Here is a 22,121-nt window from a genome sequence, read left to right as displayed (position 1 = left end):
CCCAATTCCTTCAGTGAGACTGTTTCAGTTGTAATGTAGTTAGACTGCTTTTGATGGCACTGAAGTTTTTGTTTTTTCCCTATTCTTCATTTCGTTCTGAAGTCCTTGGATATCCTTAAGGATTTTCTTTATTGCATACATTAAATTTGGGTTTTGACAATGGATCTTGTCTTGTCATAGATTCTCTATTACAGTAACATATGGTCCCAATTATTTTGTTAATAATTTAACATTTTGACTTCTTTTGATTAAAAATTTAGTAATTCTAGGTCATTCTACCTAAAACAGCTTGAGGCATAAGACAATATACTGTTTACACAGAACACTAAGCTGAAACTTTTATCATATAGATATCTTATTATCTTAGTTACATGTGTATATCATATGCTTAGTGATAAGCACAGTAATAAAAATTCTTGCATTTTTTTTTGTTAAGCCAGGTGGTTACATTCTTTAATCATCTCCGCTTGATTATGTTTTAAAATAACAGTACAAATTAACTCAAATATATCCTATTCAGTTATGGAATTTTAGGCAGTGTTAACAGTGAATTAAAAATATGCAGATAGTATAACTAGGGACAACTTCCTTAATTGGACCTTAATCTATTACTGTTTTTTCTTATTTCATTTTTGAAACCTCCAAAGGCTTAGTTTTCTTGAACTATGTTTTCATGAGCAGCCAGCCAGCCCCACTCCCTTTTCTATACAAAATAGTTTTCATTTCTTCACATTTATTGAGCATCTTGTATATGTATGACATTGTGACAAAATTTTATCTGGACTTTGAAGCCAAGATCAGCCACTTTCTGATTAGCCAAAATGCTGGTGGAGAGCTGTCCCTAGATTGTTGAATTCTGTTTAAAAGAAATGGTAATGAATATGGAATCAATACCTTTTTATTTTGCCATGTCTGAACATTAAATATTATGGACAACTAACCAAGATATTCGTCAGATAGGATTTGTTTTGTCCCTTCCAAATGTAGAATTTAAAATTTATTCTTTGTGCTTTTTCTCTAATTAGAATAGTTGACACATTGTTTTTCTGAATCCATTCTGTTTGAAATTATTTTTCTCTAACTATTATCCTACTCCACAAATGTCAGGTAGAGTAGAACAGATCTCAGGATTTGACAGTAAAGAATACTCATGTCTTCTCTCTTGTCAGTCTTTTGATTTTAAATGAGGAAAATACTCTGGGAAATTGCTTGTATGATTGAAAACCTAGATTGGTACATGCTATGTCACAGTGAATAAATGCTTGCTAAATAAATTAAAAATACATCTTCCTAGATCATCTCATTCATTAATGTGAAGATACAGATGTCAATAATATTGAACTTTCTGAAATGATTCTGTGAATTCTACTCCTCCCTAACCCCACTGTTTTTCCTGAATCACTTTTATGTCTAGATTTTATTTTTCTTTTGGGTGATAGCAGTATTTGAATTCAGGGCTTTATGCTTGCTAGGCAGACATTCTGCCACTTAAGTCACCAGCCATTTTTATTTGTTGTTTTTGAGATAAGTCCAGAAACTTATTTGTGCTTCAAGCCATAATTGGGATGCCAAGTGTGAACTTTCACATTTAGCTTTTTATTGGTTGAGATGGGATGTTGCAAACTTTCCTATTGACTGGCTTTGAACTATTTCCCTCCCCCTCAGCCTCTGAGTAGTTGAGATATCAGGTATATTTACGACACCCATCTTAGATTTTTAGTATGTGCTGTGATGGCATATGGAACCATTTAGATTAATTATAAAATATAATTAAACTTAAATTCCCTTTGACCAAATTATTTTCTTTAAGTGCTGTAAAAAAAGGATGAATGTGATATCTAGGACTGAAGTTCATTTTCTTTTGGCTAGTATATGTATTTGTGCAGACCCTTTTTTTCAGAGGTTATTGGGTAGTTTGATAATGCTTGCAGGATGTAAGCAACAGAGGGCTATCCTATCAAGGCATTGTATAGTTGAGATTATGAGATTATGGCATCAGAGCCACAGACTTACATTAATTTTGAGAAAACATTATTTAATATTAACAATTTGGCATGTCCTACATTTTATAGAAGAAAATAAAAAATATGATCTTTGTCTGAGTTGACCTGTGATAACATTTAACTTGAGTTTTGTGACATAGCCTGAGATTTTTGCTTCACAAGGAATTATGTTTAAAATTGGTATAAATCTCATTCACATTTCCATTTTGGAACTGGTTTTAAAAACATTTTATTGAGCATCCAATGTTACTTTGCTGATCTAGTGATTGTACAAATCTTGTGGAGCCTCCTATATGAGTCAATGACATTGATATAAAATTATTCTAAATGACCAGGCTATAAAAAATGAAATATATTTATGAAGATTTAGAGATTGCTAGAATTTATTCAAGAGATTACTATCTCTCTTTTAAACTCTACTTTTACTTTGTGTATGTATGTGTGTTTACCAGTCCTGGGGCTTGAATGCAGGGCCTGTGGACTGGTGCCCCACTACTTATCCTTTTTGTTAAAGAAATAAATGTTTATTAAAGAATATTTAGAGCAGGCACTGGTGGCTCATGCTTGTAATCCTAGCTCCTCAGGAGGCTGAAATCTATGGAGTGTGGTTTGTAGCCAGCCCAGGCAGGAAAATTTGTGAGGCTTATCTACAATTAGCCACCCCAAAAAGCTGGAAGTGGAATTGTGGCTCAAATGGTAGAATGCTAGCTTTGAGCACAAAAGCTCAGGCATAGAGTGCTGGCCCTGAGTTTAAGCCCTAGGACCTGCACATACAAAATTTTTAGAAAAGATGGATAAAATATAAGAAAACAAACCAGTTATAATCCAGTCATCTGGAAATTAACCACTTTAAAAAAGCATTTTGGCTTGGATTTCTGTCAGGTTCTCTGTATTATACAATTACATGTATAGTGGAGAGAGAAAAGGAGGCTAAAGAGAGAAAGAGGGAAATAGTGATCAATCATACTGTATATTCGTATATTTTTACTTACTAATGGCGATTTTTTTTTCATGTGAATGCTTACATATTTTATTGGGTATTAATGTTTTCTCTGTTTGGAGGTTTATAGTACTTCCAATAATGATTTTATTTTAAGTGGTGTTAATTCTGCAGGATGTTATGTTTTTGCCTTTTTAGGAGAAAGGGAGGATGAGTGATCCTTTGAAGGTAATGAGTTGGTAGGGCAGAAGTACTGGGAACTCCAGCTCTGCATCTCCTGTTTTAGCCATAAGGAGGCTTGCCTGGCTGTGCTGCAGGCCGGCTGAGGCCTGCTTGTTGATCAGCTGAGAGAGCAGCAGAACAGTAGAGTCAGCAGAGGCAGTGGCCTTCATTGCTGCTTTGTTTAGGACGTGTTAAGTTAGGGATGCCTGTGATACACTGGTATAACATGCAGACTGTACACAAACGAGAGATTGGGGCTTCAGATTTGTAAGTGATAACTGTTGGGGCTGCAGATTCATGAGTGATATCATTAGCAGCAAGTGGATGAGAAGAAACTGTGTGAAGCCGATAAACACCAAAACAAATATGCAAACAAACCCAAACCAGACCAGCAAACACACACAGACACACACACACATCTGAATGTGGAATAGACACTGAGGAGGAGGAATGAGATTGGAAGAAAAGAATCATAAATAGAAGGGAGAGAGAGTAGTCAACAATGCTGTGTTTTGTTTAAATAAGAAAATTCTAGTGCTTTTGAGAGCCCTCCCATTATACTTTTTCTTTTTATTATTTAAAGAAATGAGGTAATTAGTGTTCTAAGTGATGATAGCTTCCAGGCTAAGATAGAGAACTTAGCAGAATTCAGTGGTGTAGAAGCTAGGGAGGGTAGAGTTGAAGAAACTTAACTGAAAAGGAAGAAGTAAGGGCAGGGCAAGATGTGGAAGTATGTGAAATAATATGCTGGTATTTGCTTGTTTTATTCTCTTAAGATTGGGAAGCTAGAATCACTTAGTAAGAAACATTTGAGAGGGGATGTTGAAATTGTAGAAGCAGGTCTAAGAGGATGCGAATGACTGGAAGAAAGTTCCAGAGGAGGCATAAGGGAAGGGATTCTGAGGACAGATACATAATTGGCCTCTGAGTGATGTTACTTAGGTACATACTGATACATGGACTTCATTCTAAATGAGGCTTTAACTCTGTCTCTCAGTACAGTGTTAGATGACATCCTGTTGCTAAGGCCATACCTTTTGTGTTTACCAAATAAAAACATAATAAAGTCTTATATTTTTTAACCACATTTCTCCAAACCTTTTCTTCTCTCTAGTTTGGCCAATGAGCTTATCAAACATTTTTTTCCTAGTGTAAAAGGATTAAGCTCAATGCAGAATAGAGCATGTGATGTCTATCCTCATGCTGTTTGTGGCATGCTATTTGCTCACCATGGAGAGCACCGGAGCAGGAGCTGCGGGTGTGAGGAGGTATTTTGTTTGAACAGTTCTTTCTTACAGGGACGGAAATCAGAATATCTAGCTGCTGCCTGACTCTTGTCTAATGAAATGCAGCAGATGATGAGTCCCTGAACTCTTTCTTGTGTTTCTCCACTTGTAACAGAATCCAACCATGATACCTTCTTTCCTTGCCGAAGAACTAATGCTGATCACACATACATACTCCCAATGCTCTGAAGTAGCTGTTAGCAGCTGCCATGATGTGACAAAAATGTTGTGGATTAATTATTCCCCAGGTGAGTGATTCACACTGTTGCCTAGAGCCCACTCGCTGCTACAGAACTCACAGGCCAGGGCATAGGATGCTCACTCTCACTGCCAAGGAGGAGCTGCCAACCGGGGCAAGGAGGGGTGGGTGGGTAATGACAGACAGACACATGAATGCTAGGGAGAAGTGGTACCCAGCATTATGACAGTGAATGAGAAGATAGATATGTAAAATACTTCCAAAGGGAATAATAATAATGTCCATAATGTGTGCCGGGTTCCACTGTTAGGCAGCACTGGTTTTAACATGGAATGAAGATTGATATTTCAAGTGAGGATTCTATTAAGAAACTTGTAAGAACTTGTTATGTACGCTGTCAGAATGTCATCAAGAAAATGCCAATGGCATCTTGTGTTTTTGTTGTTGAAATAAAATGTCAGTGAAGATGCTACTGCTGGCCTTTCTCAAAGGATCCAACACTTCGTTTGTTTATAAGATGCCTAGAAGTTAGGGCTTCTTATATAAATTGATGAGCGATCAAGCTGTGATGAGTAAAAAACTGTAGGAAATGTAGAGATGCCAGATGCTCTATAGATCCATTTAATCTTACATTTCCATAGCACAATTAAAAATTATTTAACAGCTGCTGGCTCATGTCTATAGTCCTAGCTACTCAGGAAGCTGATATCTGAGAATTATGGTTCAAAGCCACCTTAGGAAAGTCTGTGACTCTTTCAATAAACTACCAAAAAGCAAGAAGTGGAACTGTGGCTCAAGAGTGGTAGAACACTAGTCTTGAGCAAAAAGCCTAGGGACAGTTCCAGGCCCTAAGTTCAAGCCCTAGGACTACTACTACTACTACTACACACACACACACACACACACACACACACACACACAAAATCATTGCAAGTATGTGTTACCTTATGGGATCACATCATAATGAGGTTAATAAACAGTTTTTAATAATAAAACAATTCTTTTCAAAAATGTATCTGACCCTGGGGAATTCAATATTACTAGATTCAAATTCTAGAGGGTTGTTTCACTTAAATATCTTTAAGAAAGAAAAATATAGAAGGAATGAATTTGATAAAAATACCATATATGTATGTACATAAATATCACATGGAGACCTCCCTGTAACCCATAGGAGTTATACGAAAAGTCTACTAGATTTCTTTTACCAGTTCAGAAAAATGAGTATTGTAATTGAACTGCCATTTGGTTGCGGGAGGGGGGGGGGTGAATCAGACCTGTAAAATGAAAAGTAAAAGTGTTCCTGACTGAATTGTGGTAGCTCTGTTGACATACAGGCAGGACAAACCCCACACCCTTCTGGGTTCACAATTCCTGACAGGAGACACGTTTTGTCTTTTATAAGCAAGAATCTCAATTCTGGACAATGGCTTAAAAATCAAAGTGGCAACCTGGACTGTTATTGCTACTGTAGAACTAAGTTCAGGAGTGATTATCTTCATTAGAAATGAGAGAGCACTTTTCCAATGGATCAAAGGCTTCAATCCATATTACTGTTTTATTCCCATTCTCCTAACATAATGAACTTGAGTGGGAGCATGCAGTTTTGTCTTTCTATGTCTAGCATATTTCACATAATGTGAAAAAGTAAAGTTCAGGAATTGTGTGTGTGTGGTGTATGTGTTTGAACCTTGTGATCTATTGTGTGTTCTGAAGGTGGGTATAGTTATGTGGATGCTATAGAGGACTGAGTCCTGAGACAATGACTTTTGACACCCATGTGAATATTCTCAGGGCTGAGTTGGCATAAAGGCAGAGAGGGCAAGCATTGGGTGCTACCAGTGGAACTAAGTCATTAGCTCCAACAGGGTCTCAAGAGTTAGGGAGCTGGGTGCTAGTGGCTCATGTCTGTACTTCTAGCTATTCAGGAGACTGAAATCTGAGGGTGAATAAGTTCAAAGGCAGCCTGGGAAGACAAGTCCATGAGACTTCTATCTCCAGTTAAAGCTGGAAGTGGAGCTGTGGCTCTGGTGGTAGTGTGGCACCCTTGAGAAAAAAAAATGAAAACATGAGATGCTGAGTTCAGGCCTGGCATACACAAAATAACAACAAAAACAAGAAAAGCCCACAAACATTTAGACAATGACCCGTGTATGGAATGGGAGGCTGATTTGCTGTGGGCCATGAACATAGGGCTTGCCTGTTTTTCTTCATTCTATCACTGTGGGGTCTTGATACAGCTCCCAGGGATAAGAGATTCTTTATATGTGCCTGTAACTAGACTTCTTGCTCATATAGCTGAAATCTTGCACATGAAGTCTGAACTGAATTGAAAATATGAGAAGACGTGGTATTTCTTGCATCTTAAATTTAACAGAGCAGATAATAGCTTTATAGCATATATTATGCACATTATATATCTTACATATACATGTTTATGTTAATGCATGTGTTTCTTTCATGCCTCTCTGGATCTTCACAAGCTCTTCTACAATGTTCTCATTCTCATTTGCCAACCTGGAAAATTCTCACTTTATCATTCAAAGTGTATATCAAATATCATCTCTCTCTTTTGAATAGACAGAGATGATAGGTTTCTGATTTGCCATATGAGAAGTTACTCCCTTTCTTAAATCATAGGCTGGTTATGAGGATTGAATTAAATGACTTTATTAAAAGAGTCAAAAGGTATTTCAGGAGGGTAGAGGGGGTTTTATGAGCAAAATCGTGGAGCAATGGAAGCTTGTAGAAGCTGAGAGAAGGATGCTAGGGCAACCTTTCTAGAGTGTGTGTGTGTGTGTGTGTGTGTGTGTGTGTGTGTGTGTAGTGAGAAGGAGAATAGCCTCAAACTATTTACTTAGTGTCAACTTGCTGCATCAGTGAAGATAAGAGTCTTGTGCCAGGGCTGGGAATATGGCCTAGTGGCAAGAGTGCCTGCCTTGTATACATGAGGGCCCTGGGTTCAATTCCCCAGCACCACATATACAGAAAACGGCCAGAAGTGGCGCTGTGGCTCAAGTGGCAGAGTGCTAGCCTTGAGCAAAAAGAAGCCAGGGAGAGTGCTCGGGCCCTGAGTCCAAGCCACAGGGCTGGCTTTGAAGCACTGATCCTCAGATCTCAGCCTCCTGAGTAGGTAGGATTACAGTTATAGGCCACCAGTTCCCAGCTTAGTATTTTAATTTCTAAACATATAAAAAAAGTGAATTACCATCTATAATATTCTCTACTTTTTATTTTTCTTAAAATTAAGAAATCTGTGTTATAATTTCATCTTCTACAGCTGTCCACTTTACATATATTGCTTTAGCCACAATAAATTACTCAGTTTATCGCCACCTTCATTCTTTCCTCTGGCTTTCCTCCTTCCCACTTTCCTTTTCCTTCCTTCTCTTCTTTCATGTAGTTATTTTCCTTATCTCTTTTAAAAAATTAAGTGGTTGTACAAAGGAGCTTGAATTCTTTAAGTCAGGTTATGAGTACTGTGTGTCTTGTCATGTCACCCCTGCCGTTGTGTTTCTTCACTTTCCCCACTCCCATCCCTACCCTCAAGTTAGGTAGTTCAGTTTTTATATAATGTACATAGAGTGTGACTACATTTACTCATCCTCCTCCCTCCATTCCTGCGTGCCCCTCCCCATCAGTGGCCTGTACACATGTATGGGAGATGTTTCAGCTTCTTGGTATTCATTTAGTTAAAGTTTGCCTCTAATGTTGTTGAGCATCAGCTATGTGCCATTCATAGTAGGGGGAGTAAATAAAGGACAGCATCCTCATCTTCACTAAACTTAAACTGGGCACAGACTTCCCTGGTACAAAAATGGAAGCAGGAAGCCTTGAGATTGCTTAGAAAGTCAGGAATGAGCTGGCTACCCCTGGCTCAAATCCATAATCCTACCTACTCAGGAAGCTGAGATCTGAGGATCACACTTCGAAGCCATTCTTTGAGTGGTTAATTGGAAATAAGTCTTAGAGTAGGTGAGACTTTTATTTCCAATTAACCAGCAAAAGGCTAGAAGTAGAGCTGTGGCTGAAATGGTAGAGCACCAGCCTTGAGTGATCAAGCTAAAGGGCAGGTCCTTGAATTCAAAGCTAATTTAGGGCCCTGAATTCAAGTCCCTGTATTGGTGTGCGGATGCACGCACACACACACACACACACACACACACACACACACACACACACAGAGAAAGAGAGAGAGAGAAAGAGAGAAAGAGAGAGAGAGAGAGAACTGGGGGATTAGTCTATGTATCTTGATTAATAACCAGCATCAGAAACTGGTAGTGTTAGAATTCACAGGAAATAGAAAGCTCCTTTAGTCCTCACATTTTAGAGAAGTAGAAAACTTAATTAAGTGAGTGATAAAGATGTGATGAGGTCACCATTGAACCCCAAGCTGACGTCTTGACAATGCTTTTCCACACCACCTCCTCCTTGTTGATTGACTCTGCGTGCCCAGATCCCACATTGTCACACAGTTACATATGTGGTGTGTGCTGTTAAAGAGTTCTTTTCACCATGCACACACTCAGCTGTAGACTTTTACTATTACTCATTTTGTTACTTGAACTTATAATTGGAACAATCAGAGATGTTGTCAGTGGAAAGGCAATGAAAGAGGACCATTAAGGGCTAATAAATGCCTCTCTCATGGGAACGGAGATCTCTTCTATGTATTGGAGCTCTTTTCACTGTGCTTTTAAGTATCTAGAAATAACACTCAGCACACGCGTGTGGAATACTCTGAATACCAGGGGGTTCATTTCATTCTGCATTTGAATTGAGCATACTGTGGTTGGAATGTGTGTTGATTCTTTGGTTGGTTTCACTTCATTCCATGGTCTGCTTTAAGCTTTCCTTGTGGAAGGCAGTAATGATACTGAGAGCTCCCAGGGAATGCAGTCTTTTGGTAGCTAGTGACTCTCAAGGAAGTGAATGAAATAGTTTGTTATTAACAGGTGTTCATTTTAGCATAGTATCTATTTCACAGTGTCCAAAAATCTAGGTTCAGTGTGACAAACTGCATGTAGTTACCTAAACCCAGCCACCAAGGGCCAGCAAAAGATAACCATGACTGGTTGATATGTAAATTTAGTAGTTGCAGAACAAATTTGAGTGAATAATTACTGAATGATTTTCTAGATAACTTACCACTACTTCTAAAAATGATGATGTTGATGATAGTAGTGATGATCTTTGATGACAGTACTTAACTACTTCCTGTGCATGAATACACTATTTCAGTTTCCTCTCCAATTTAAAAATGTAGAATTAAATACAGGTTTTTTTTTGGTAACTCATTTAGCAAAAGGTTATGTTTTCCAAACTCATTTACTGGCAAACTTCAACTCAGTGACCTGAGGCTTTTCACAGTTTGTGCTACCTCTTCGGATGAATATTCATGTTTTGTTGTAGAATTATTGGTGCACTTGGCACTAGATGCTGAATTGGACTCTGTTGGAGGTGTTGTGCACTATTAAATTTTGTGCCTCTTTTTACCTTCCAAATATCAGAAAAAAAATCTGAGTTGAATATCTTATCTACTACCAGCAGGTGAAAATTGTAGTATTCTTCCTCCTCTAATTGACAGATGAGGAAACTGATCTATACGTTTTAGATAACTGAATTTAGACCCAGGCATTTTAGTGCTAGAATCTATGTTCTAATCTGCCACATTTTAGCATTTTAAAAGGAAGTGTTTAAAAGTACATCATAGAAAAAAATCATCTCTGTTGATTCATTTAATAAAACTAATCAAGATAGGGAAATTCAGATTTGAATGGAATGGCTCCATTGATAATGTTCTAGTCTCCATTTCTCATATAAATACTCTGTTAAATACCAATGGACATGGCCTAACAGAAACACTCAGAGTAGGGTAATATAAGGAAAAATATATTGCATTTTGTTTTTTCTTAATGTTCTTGTATCACCTGCCATTAGTACATACGAAGACATAAAGCTATTAAAGTGTTTTCATGTCTTTTATTGGGAATATGGTTTTTAGAAGTAATGTTTAAAATGAGAAATAGATAAATACTTTTGATATCTATCTTTATCATTTATATGTCTTACTATATGCAGAGGAATATAATCCCTCTTCATTTTTAAAATATCAAAACCAGTGGTATAGAAATGAAAGGAAATGAATTAAATATGCAAGAAAATACTTTTTCGGTAACAAAGTATAAGCGGTCACATATACAAATATATACCTACAGTAGTTAATTTGGATTGTCAACTTAATTGGACTGAGAAATGCCTAGGAAATTAGTATACCCCATGGTATGGGAAGAACCTTCCCTGAATGTGGCCAGATAGAAGAGAGGAAAGGAAGAAGCTGCCATGAGCAGCTCTGCCCTTCATACCATCTTTGCCATGAGGTTCTGTTTACCTCAAGCCTACAGCAATAGAGCCAGCTAACTATACACTGATAAATACGTAGTTAATAAGTAAACAATTCATTTATTACATTTTTAATAAATGTGTTTATACTTTACTAAAATAATTAATATTTATAAAAATATTTATTTGAAACAAGGAAAAGTCTGACTAATACAATATACATGATATGTTGGTCTTTAATTATGATGTATTTATTCGATGACTTACCCCATAGAACTTTCCTTCCTAATGAATTCACAATTTTAATTTCTAGAGGATTTAATTTGTTCCCCAAGTCACCACTGAGGACCTTCCTCATGTGACAGAAACAAGACAGCCCTGTTCTATGAGAAGAGATCTGGAGAGGGGACATGACTCAGGCTTTCGAGTTTTGGAGAATAAAAAGACTACTTAAGTATGCCAGTGTATTCATAAATGATTCCTATGTGAGGCTGATCCAACATCAGTCTTCGTGGGTGATTTGGGTGAAGAAGAGACATTAGGTGAGGGCTTTCATAGTAGACATCAACACAAAGGCATGGCATTAATGTGAAGTCACTCGGAAACCAGATGTTATAGTACTGAAAAGTTTGCATGAGAGAATTACGGAAAAATCTTCTAAAGGGTTAGGAAGGAGACGGATCTAAGGATCCATTTACATCCCTCTAGTTAATTCAGAAGATTTAGATTTTCATTCTCTTTAAATACATAGTATGCTCTGTTTTGTGAGTCAGTGGAGAAACCTCCTTGTGTGTTGCTTTTTGGCTTCTAATGTCATATCTCATCTCCCTTCCACTGTCTTAGAAAAGGCAAAATCTGAAAAACATAGTATTGTCTAGGGATACACACTTTTTACATTCTTCTGTTAAGTCCCCCACCAATGAGCTGCTGGCAATAGACATTCAGGACCAAGGATAGTCATGAGGCATTATTTCTTCATCTGAATGCTTGATAATAGGGGAAGGGTTGAATTGTGTTGTTTAGCCTAGCTCAACCCTATTCATTGGGCTTGCCTGCCTTTTGCCCTCGTTTCTTCCCACTGACTGGCATGAGCTTCTCTAGTGGCCTTTTCTAATTATAACAGTGGCAAAGTTCTGAGGTCCTGTCATGTGTGGGCTTCACGGAAAAGGGTCAGAGAAGGTGTTTCTGCCTCTTCAATAGTAGGTCTGTCTCTTTCTTAAAGCCAAGTGGGGCTTCCTTTTCATTCCATTTGTGTTTCCAGGTTTGGAAAGGGAATTCATTGGGTTCTGAGGAAAAGGTAGCTGACTTTCTCCTTTCTATATGTCATCTCTTTTGGAAATAACAGGAAGGCCTGGCAGGGAGGATGGCATGTTCAATGTTTGCATTTTCTTACTCTTTGTTAATCTGTAATATAATTCTCAGTTGTGGGTGGTGGGTGGCTTTGCTCCCAAGGAGGCAAATAGCTCTTGGAACACAAAGAAATCTTACTTTAATACTAAAGCACAAAGATACACACAGTATATATCCCTGTATAATTATATGTCTCTGATGTTATTACTTTTTTTCTGTGCCAGTATGGGGACTTTAACTCCCAGACTCAAGATTTTACTTGTCTTTTTCCCTTAATGGTTATTGCTTTACCTCTTTAGCCATACCTCCCATTCTGGCTTTTTTGCTGGTTACTTGGAAATAAGAATCTCTTTGGACCTACATTCCTGGGCTGGTTTCAAACTGCAATTCTTAGATTTCAGACTCCTGACTAGCTAGGATTATAGTCAGGAGCCAGGAACACCCCGCTGTGATATTAAGTTCAATGGGGAGGTAACATAAGGGTTTTTCAGGGGACAGTAATCAAAAGGTGGTTGGAAAACACTAGCCTAAGGCGTAATGTTTCTCCTTCCCTTTTTTTTTTTTTCTGGGTTGTAGTGCCTTATAATGTCATTGCTTTATCTTTGTAATACCTTTTTTTTTTTTTTTTTTTTTGGCCAGTCCTGGGCCTTGGACTCCGGGCCTGAGCACTGTCCCTGGCTTCTTCCCGCTCAAGGCTAGCACTCCGCCACTTGAGCCACAGCGCCGTTTTCTGTATATGTGGTGCTGGGGAATCGAACCTAGGGCCTCGTGTATCCGAGGCAGGCACTCTTGCCACTAGGCTATATCCCCAGCCCCCCCCCCCTTTTTTTTTTTAAACTGTGCTATCTTTGGAACATAGCTTCAATCTGTAAAATTGCCTTGTGGTGTTAAGATGGTTACTTCAATTCTCCTGTCATGTATAACTGTCAGGGAGAAGAAAAGTAGGGCAAAAGGTACACATCAATGAGATCAGACCCCTTTAAAGGAACCATCCCAGTGTCCCTCAGCAAGTTCTGATGGCATCTTCCTGCCAAAAACTAAGTAACAAACATCACTTCCACCAGGGAGGCTGGGAAACGTAGACTGATCTATTACCTATTAAAGTTGGGCACAACAATATTCCTAGTGCAATTGGAAGTCTGTTAATAAGAAAGGAAACCTGGAAACTGGGTAAGCCTCCAGAAGTCTTTTTAGTGGTCTCTTTTCCTATTTGTCTTCATGGCAGCAAACTAAGCCAGGTATCGTTTGTAATTTGGGATCTGGTAACTGATGACTAGCTTGTGTCAGGACTTGTTAATTTGGTGCTATAAATTCTGGAACTGATTTGCCAGTAAAGTGTTTAATGCTGGGGAGAGCACCTGGGATTTGTAAACTGAGAATAATGCTTTTTTACTTTACAGATTGCTGATCCAGAAACTTACATTTTAAATGTTTCAGGGGGAGCCACCTGTGACTGAGTAATTAGATTTACTGAAACTTTATTGCTTAGAAATTTTGAGTTTTGTAGATAAGTATTAATTTGTTAAAGTTAATTAATTAAAAAACTTATTGTCTCTTGCTAATGGATTTGTAACTGTTTTTCACTTTTTTTTTGGCCATTCCTGGGCCTTGGACTCAGGGCCTGAGCACTGTCCCTGCCTTCCTTTTGCTCAAGGCTAGCACTCTGCCACTTGAGCCACAGCACCACTTCTGGCCGTTTTCTGTATATGTGGAGCTGGGGAATCGAACCCAGGGCCTCATGTATATGAGGCAAGCTCTCTTGCCACTAGGCCATATCCCCAGCCCCTTCACTTTTGTTTTTTAACAACATGATTTTAATCTTGAATATTTAAAATTTCAAAGTAACTGGTAGTGGCAAAATGTGTGTGTGTGTGTGTGCGCGCGCGCCTGTCCTAGGCTTGAAATTAGGGTCTGGGTGCTGTCCCTGGGGTTTTTTCTTCAAGGCTAGCATTCTATCAAGAGTCACAGCTCCACTTTTAGCATTTTTGGGGGCTTAATTGGTGGTAAGAGTCTCATGGTCTTTTCTGCCTGGGCTGGCTTTGAACCACGATCTCAGCCTCCTGAGTAGCTAAGATTAACAGGTGTGTGCCACTGGTGTCCCTGGCAAAATGTGTGTGTGTGTGTGTGTGTGTGTGTGTGTGCTTTTTACAAATCTGGAAGTGTTAATAGTTTTACTGGGTGCCAACAATTTAGGAAGAAAAAAAGAAACTGCAGTGGAAAATTTCCAATTGAATCTGTGGATTTCGGCATAATTACTTCCTTTAGCAATTAAAGTGCCATTGTAATGGTTGACAAGTCTCTGGGCATGCAAGTAGAGTCATTTTAATGTCACCATTGTGTTCAAGGGCTGGAATCAAATTCATGACCTCAGTGCTTCTTGGGGCAGAGGTAGGAAGTACTGGGTAGTGATTTGCCATTGTTTCTCTGTCTCGCCATCTTCTTCCTTTCCTTGTTTCATTTTTTCTCTTTCCTCCCCTTTTTCTTCCTCTTGGACCATCATTTTGAAATGTGTTGAGCTAATAATCACATAGGCTTTGAAGATCACTTTTAAACAGAGTTTTTCTCTTTTGAAGGACTGATTTTCAAAAGCATAGTATTCCTTATATTAAAAATTGTTTCCTTCAAATTTCATTCCATGTGTGTAGAAAGGCAGAAATATTGACCTATGTGGTGTTTTGCATTTTGGAGCATATTGCTAGACCTTACATGTTCATAATAGACTATTTAAGTATCACAGTAAATTTTTGGTAAAGTGTAGGTCATATTGTTTGTACTTTCTCTTACATAATTCCACTTAGCTGTTTTTCAGTCAGAGAATTATGTACAGGAATGTTTCTCTTCTATGTTCAAGGTATATGAGTAATGTGGAATCTTCCAGAAATTGTAGAAAATGTTAAACAAATTTAATGCTCTGTCATGGAAAGAAGCCAGTGGAGGTAACAGAACCAATCTGTAAATAGATCAGTGTAACAGGTATATGTTGAACGCTTAGAAAGAGATTTGGTAAGGAGGATCTCATGGCTCTCAAAAAACATGGCCTGGGGCTGAGTGTTGAAGTTTAAGTAGGAGTTGGCTAAAAGGAGAAGAGAGGAAATTCAAAGAAAGGACTGTGGGTGTGCCAAGGCTTCCTATGCTGGAAGCATAGATGGATAGAGACTTCTGCTAGAAGGCAGGAATTATTTTACAGTATGCTGACTGTTGCTCCAATGCCCAAAGCTACTTTTAAGCATGTTGTAGGTATGTCATGTGCATTTGTTGAAATAGAAGACTAAATTAATTGTAAGGCGCTTTGTGCCTCTGATGCTGGGTTCTCTGTGGGAATGTTGAAAAATATTTAAAAAAAGGTTTTCTATGTAATACTAGAACTTAGATTTCACAATGAAGACCATGGAAAGTAATTGAATGATTATGGTCATTACTACAAGGGTCCGTACGACAAGGGACGTCATGTCACTGTCAAAGTTGTATTGGAAAGTGCTCCGTGTTTCAGTTCCACTTTCTCAGTTAGTCTTGACACTTTCCCAATCTGTTCTACTCACTGAGTCTCCAAACTTCAACTACCCAGTCCATGAATGGCTATCTAATTGTCATCTCCAGACAGGGATTTTATCCCACATTCTAGCTCTTCAGTTGAATGCATAATTTGTTGACTCCATTTGGATGTTTCCCAGCCACCTAAAAGTCAGCATGTCCAAATATGCACCTCACCGCTTCCTCCTCAGTGTAAAAAATGTAGCAAAGTGTAATGCTAAAGATTATAGAGTTAAACTCTAGGTTTGAGTCTTACGTGTCAATAATTATCTCTGTGATCTCCGCAAATTGTGTGACTTTTCTGTACCTCCACTTTCTCATTTGTGAAGTGAAAATACCATAGAACCTGCCACATAAGACCATCATAATATTGTGTGTGTGTGTGTGCGTGCGCGTGGCTGCACATGGTAAACACTATGTAAACATCAGGTAGCCAGATATTCCTGTATTTCCAAACATGTTTAATGCTCAACCAACTACCCAAACTGGAAATGATGAGATTTATCCAAACTTTTCCATGCTCCTGTGCTCCATAGCAAGCATGAAATCTTGTCATTTGTTTCCTGTTACTGCCTTGGTTACTTTCCCTTGCATTGCCTGACTTGGTCAAAAAGGAGCCCCTATCTTGACTCCTTGCAACATTCTGTTTAATCCCCAGTGGTTTTTCTGAAATGTAAATCTGATCGCTCCAAATTCATCATTGATTTCCTGTTCTTACAGAAAACACACACAGCGACAAAGCTTTTGGGGTCTGCTCCCTTCTCAACCAATTTATTCTGGCCTTTAATATTTCCAGTTCCTTACTTTACATTTCCATGTCTCTGGATATTGAATTTTTGGTGGAATGCCTTTGGCTTCATGGTTTTTCCTGAAATGGAAGGTGGATCATCCAAACTGAATGTCCACTCCAGAAAAAAACATTTTGTTTCATTGCTGGTACTCCTGGAAGTGTGGAGCTCACCAAACACCTGCCCTGATTTACCATACCTCTCTGCACACTGTCCTCCAAGACTGGCCTTATTTGGCTTTGAGTCACTTACATGAGCTAAACTATGTGAATATGACTTATACCTCCCTGTTTCAGTCATAGAAGCTATTAAATATTTATTTGTTGAACAGTTCATCTGGTGATCATTTAAATCTTCCCAGAAGAAAGCTATCTGTATACTTTATCTTCTGCCAAGAAGGAAAATTTCCTTTTAGCTTTATTGATGGAGCATATATGCTATCTTTTAAAAAAATATAGTTTTGTTGTTAAGGTGTTGCACAGAGGGCTTACCATTTCATAAATCAGGTAATGAGTATGTTTCTTTTTTTGGGCAATGTCATTCCTTCCTTTGCCTCGAACTATATGTGTTATCTTTTAAAGGTTTCTAAAATTCAGTCCATTTCTAGTGAAGTGATGATAATATTTTGTGGTAACCAAGTTTCTGGAACAGTTGATAAGAAATTTTATCAAGTCATTGCTTAGACTATAGTGTGGAAAGTTTTCTCTACATTTTGTCTAGGAGTCAGGCAGCTGTGAAAGAACAGTGACTTACTGCCTGAAGAACAGCTGTTGTTGCAATGCACACTGGTGCTTTTTTCCTCAGGGAAGTTTGAAGAAGAAAGACACGAGTGATAGCTGGTGTGTTACAGAGGGGGAGGATCTGGATGGAGGATCTAGGCTGAGGATCTGGATAGTCCAAGCATAAATAAAGTATAGGGCACTGGAGTGGAGTCAATTTGATAATGTCTGATTTTCAGTCCTGTGTTACACCTCACTTGATCCATATACGATGGGCTATAGTTAGCATTACTGAGTAAAAGAAACACTACCAAGTGGGAATTTTGCCCATTTGGAGATGGAACTGTCATTCAAAGCTGTTCATGGGAAGGCTTGTCCCTTTTCACACACAGTAGGCATATGCTGGGCATATGATTTTTACTTTGCTGACATCCTGTTTCCAGGATGTCAAATTAGTGTCTCACTCTTCATTAGAGAGAAATTTCTAAGTGCTTTGTTACATTTAGAGACTCACATGAAAGCAAGAGAGACTTGTGAATAGCAAGATTTGATTACACAGTCTTTTCACTGCTGTTGAGAATGTGTTAGAGGCAGGACTGGTGTGAGCCAGTGTAAATGTGAATTCATAGGAAAGGGATTATTGAATGCCTGAATCCATTTATTATTACTCCAAGGCAAAATTCTGTCTGCTTAATAAATTTAAAAAGTAACAGATGAAAGTAGATGTATATTTAGGCTTACTTTTCAGCCACATATACAATAATTACTTGCTAATATTAGAAACACTCTGTTCAGAGGACTTGTGACTAAATCTGCATGATGAACATGAAGTCACTGTGATGAGCCAACACAGGTTCCAGTATGAGGGCCTGGTGCCAACAAACCTCCTCTTCTTTCGCTATTGTTCTCTCCCTGTATTTTGAAGAAAATGCTTTTTTAAAAAAATTTTATTTTTATTTATTTTTTTGGCCAGTCCTAGGCCGTGAACTCAGGGCCTGAGCACTGTCCCTGGCTTCTTCCCGCTCAAGGCTAGCACTCCGCCACTTGAGCCACAGCGCCGCTTCTGGCCGTTTTCTGTATATGTGGTGCTGGGGAATCGAACCTAGGGCCTCGTGTATCCGAGGCAGGCACTCTTGCCACTAGGCTATATCCCCAGCCCTGATTTATTTTTTTAATTAGCAGAAAAGGAGTTTTGGAGTGTGGCACGGTGAGGCAAACCTATAATCCTTGCTAGTCAGGAAATGGAAGAATGAAGATTGTAAGTTCGAGGCCAACTTGAGTACAGTTCTGAAGACCTTATCTCAGAAGACAAAGAAAAAATAAAAGGGGCCCAGAGAACAGTGGTAGAGTGCTTGTTAGTCTCTGGGTTTAAACCTCCCAGTACTTAACAAAAACAGTGAGGGATTAATTTCAATATCCAGTGCTTTCATTAATGCTGATCCTCTGAAAAACAATAAAAAATAAACAAAAACAGTGAAGCTTTTTTTTTTTTTTGCCAGTCCTGGGGCTTGGACTCAGGGCCTGAGCACTGTCCCTGGCTTCTTCCCGCTCAAGGCTAGCACTCTGCCACTTGAGCCACAGCGCCGCTTCTGGCCGTTTTCTGTATATGTGGTGCTGGGGAATCAAACCTAGGGCCTCGTGTATCCGAGGCAGGCACTCTTGCCACTAGGCTATATCCCCAGCCCAACAGTGCAGCTTTTATTTCCTGCTAGATGATTGAGTGATGTGTTCTAGTTATTATGATAAGGATAGATTCTTCTTCTTTTTCCTCTTTTTTTCTGCTACAGGGCTTGAACTAAGGACCTCATACTCTTGTTATTCTTTCTTGTTCATGGTCACAACTGAGTGCCCTACCACTTGAACCATGCTTCCACTCAGGCCTTTTACTAGTTCATTGGAGATGGAGTCTTGCAGATTTGTACCTCAATCTGTTAGGTCTCAGCTTTCAGAGTAGCTTGGATATGTGTGTCCTTGCTCCCAAACGAATTGTGCTTTTATAAATGGGTCTAGCCTTCTTTAGGTAGACAATAAATTAAAAGATTGGTAATTAGAAGAATTAGTTTAGAACACAACTTATAAATTTTTAGGTAATGAGGATTCCATAATGCTTTAATTTGTTATTTCTTCTCTTCTAGGGACTTCCTTCCTCGAGGGTCTGGCATTGTAACAAGAAGGCCTCTCGTGCTGCAGCTTGTGACTTCTAAAGCAGGTAATGAATGAAGAGGTCCCTGTGTGGATGGTCCTGTCCTGTCCAGCCTGACCTGTTGAATGCGGGCACTGGGTGGTACCAACAGAAACTGCTTCCATGACCAGTTGGCTGTGGACCTGAGCTTACATTTCTCTCCAGAATGCTCCCTTCTTCATTGCTCTTTGAATTCATTTAGTTTCATTAGAGAGAGGGTTCATTTCCATATAAATTATGAAACACCTGCTTTTTTATGCCTTTAAAGTATTGGCACATTATAATCTATCTATGTAATTTATAGTATTCTATAACACCCTTCCTTGATGTGCTTCCTTTCTTCATGTGAGGTATGCAAGTGTGGGCGCATGTGTGTGTCAATAATTGAAGTCACAACAATCAGCAACCATCTAACAGCTCTGTGTATATGTATGCGTGCGTGTCGGTGTTATTTCTCTCTCCATGTGTATCCAGTGTATTGTATTTACTCCCCACACCACAGTAATGACCTGACAGGAAAAGAATGCTTTATTTCCATTTTATTTCAGCAGCTGTCTTATTGGATACTTTCATGTTTATTTGCTATTTGTGTTTTTATCTTGCAAATTGGCAATCTTAAAGCTTTCGCCATTTCATTTTGGACATTTGACTACTTTTCCTCTTAACATCTTTGCCTGTTTAATATTTGAGCATGCACAAAAATTGTACCCTTAGAACTGTCAATATATGTTATCAGCTTTTTAGAGAGTCATAGCTCACCAAGAGAAAGCCCACATTCCTTCAGTTCTAGGCTTCTACTGTCCTGTGTCTGTGTCTATAAAAGTACTTGTTCCGTACATTTCCCAAAGTGAAATGACATAATACACAATTTGTTGTAATTGATAGCTTTCATTTCTTCATTATTGGCAAGGTTCATCCAGGTGGCAGCATGTGCTAGAGCTTCATTCCATTTATGGTCTAATAATATTCCATTGTTTAGATGCATACTTTGTTTATTGTAAGTTAATAAATATTTAGATTGATCCTATCTCTTGGCTGTTAGGAATAACACTGAAGAGAATGAGAACATGCACATTTCTGTATAAATATGCAGTTTTCTTGGAAATGTGCGGTTACTCCTAAGTTTAATTGCTTGTGAAATTTATGCTGTTTTCCAGAGTTGGTGCACCATCTTAAATTCTTGCCAGCAGTGTACGAGGCTTCTAGTTTTCTGTACATCCTTGAAACACTTGTGGGTAGTAGGTGGTACTCATTGTGATTTTTTTTTTTTTTTTGCTAGTCCTGGGGCTTGAACTCAGGGCCTGAGCACTGTCCCTGGCTTCCTTTTGCTCAAGGTTAGCACTCTGTACCATTTGAGCCACAGCGCCACTTCTGGCCTTTTCTGTATATATGGTGCTGAGGAATTGAACCCAGGGCTTTATGCATGCTAGGCAAGCAAGCAGTCTTCCGCGAAGCCACCTTCCCAGCCCTCATTGTGATTTTTAATTTGTACTTTTCTAATTACTAATTATGTAGAATAACTTATATGTTTGTTATATAATTTAGGGTGCCCTTGAACTTGCTGTGTAGTGCAGTCTGGCCTTGAACTCAACAATTCTTCTGCTTCAGCTTTCTGACTGCTGGAATTACAAGCATCATTTATAATCTTGATTGGAGAAATAATTATTCATCTTTGCTCTTTCAAAAATTGTCAAAATTAACTTTGTTATTGAGATGTAAGAATTCTTTCTCTTTTCTTCCTTCTTCCCTCCCTCCCTTCTTCCCTCCCTCCCTCCCTCCCTCCCTCCCTCCCTCCCTCCCTCCCTCCCTCTTTTGGGTGTTCCTGGGGCTTGAACTCTGGACCTGAGCTCTGACCCTGAGCTCTTTTGCTCAGGGCTGGTGCTCTGCTCTTCAGAGACACAGCATCACTTCCAGTTTCCTGGTGGTTACTTGAAGATTAGAGTCTCATGGACTTGCCTGTCTGTCCTGGCTTTGAACCGTGATCTTCAGATCTCAGCCTCCTGAATAGCTAGGATTACTGGCATGAGCTGTCGGCATCTGACAAAGAACTCTTACTCAGTCCAGCTACAAATCCTTTATCAGATATAGGACTTAAAAAATGTTCCCATTCTATGGGCTATCTTCTTACTGCATTGTATCCTTTGAAGGTCAAAAGTTTTCAATCTTTTATAAAGTTACACTTAATATATTATTTCACTGCTCATGCTTTTGGAGTCATATTTCTGAATCGTTTGCCAAAATCAAGATAATAAAGGTTTACTTAATAGTTTGTGCCTTTGCTTTTGTATGTAGGACTTTGATTCATTTTGAGTCATTTTTTTTTTTTTTTGGCCAGTCCTGGGCCTTGGACTCAGGGCCTGAGCACTGTCCCTGGCTTCTTCCCGCTCAAGGCTAGCACTCTGCCACTTGAGCCACAGCGCCGCTTCTGGCCGTTTTCTGTATATGTGGTGCTGGGGAATCGAACCTAGGGCCTTGTGTATCCGAGGCAGGCACTCTTGACACTAGGCTATATCCCCAGCCCCTTGAGTCAGTTTTTAACATAGCATGAGGCAAGGGTCC

General features: G+C 38.9%; 1 protein-coding gene across 9 annotated transcripts in view; it reads left to right on the top strand.

The window, feature by feature from the left end:
• Nucleotides 1-22,121, top strand: part of Dnm3 (dynamin 3) — a 492,945-nt gene that overhangs the window by 51,983 nt on the left and 418,841 nt on the right. For all 9 annotated transcript variants that reach the window (XR_007212664.1, XR_007212666.1, XR_007212665.1 and 6 more), the window contains exon 2: nt 19,516-19,589. Coding sequence is in view for 6 of the 9 variants with exons in the window: in XM_048358313.1 (XP_048214270.1) it covers nt 19,516-19,589 (74 nt within the window). In the remaining 3 variants the exon portion in view is untranslated. The remainder of the gene's footprint in view (nt 1-19,515; nt 19,590-22,121) is intronic.

This window comes from Perognathus longimembris, chromosome 11, assembly GCF_023159225.1.
Source record: "Perognathus longimembris pacificus isolate PPM17 chromosome 11, ASM2315922v1, whole genome shotgun sequence".
Taxonomy (NCBI): domain Eukaryota; kingdom Metazoa; phylum Chordata; class Mammalia; order Rodentia; family Heteromyidae; genus Perognathus; species Perognathus longimembris.
The sequence above is the reverse complement of the archived record's forward strand: the minus strand, read 5'-3'. Positions and strand labels throughout refer to the sequence as shown.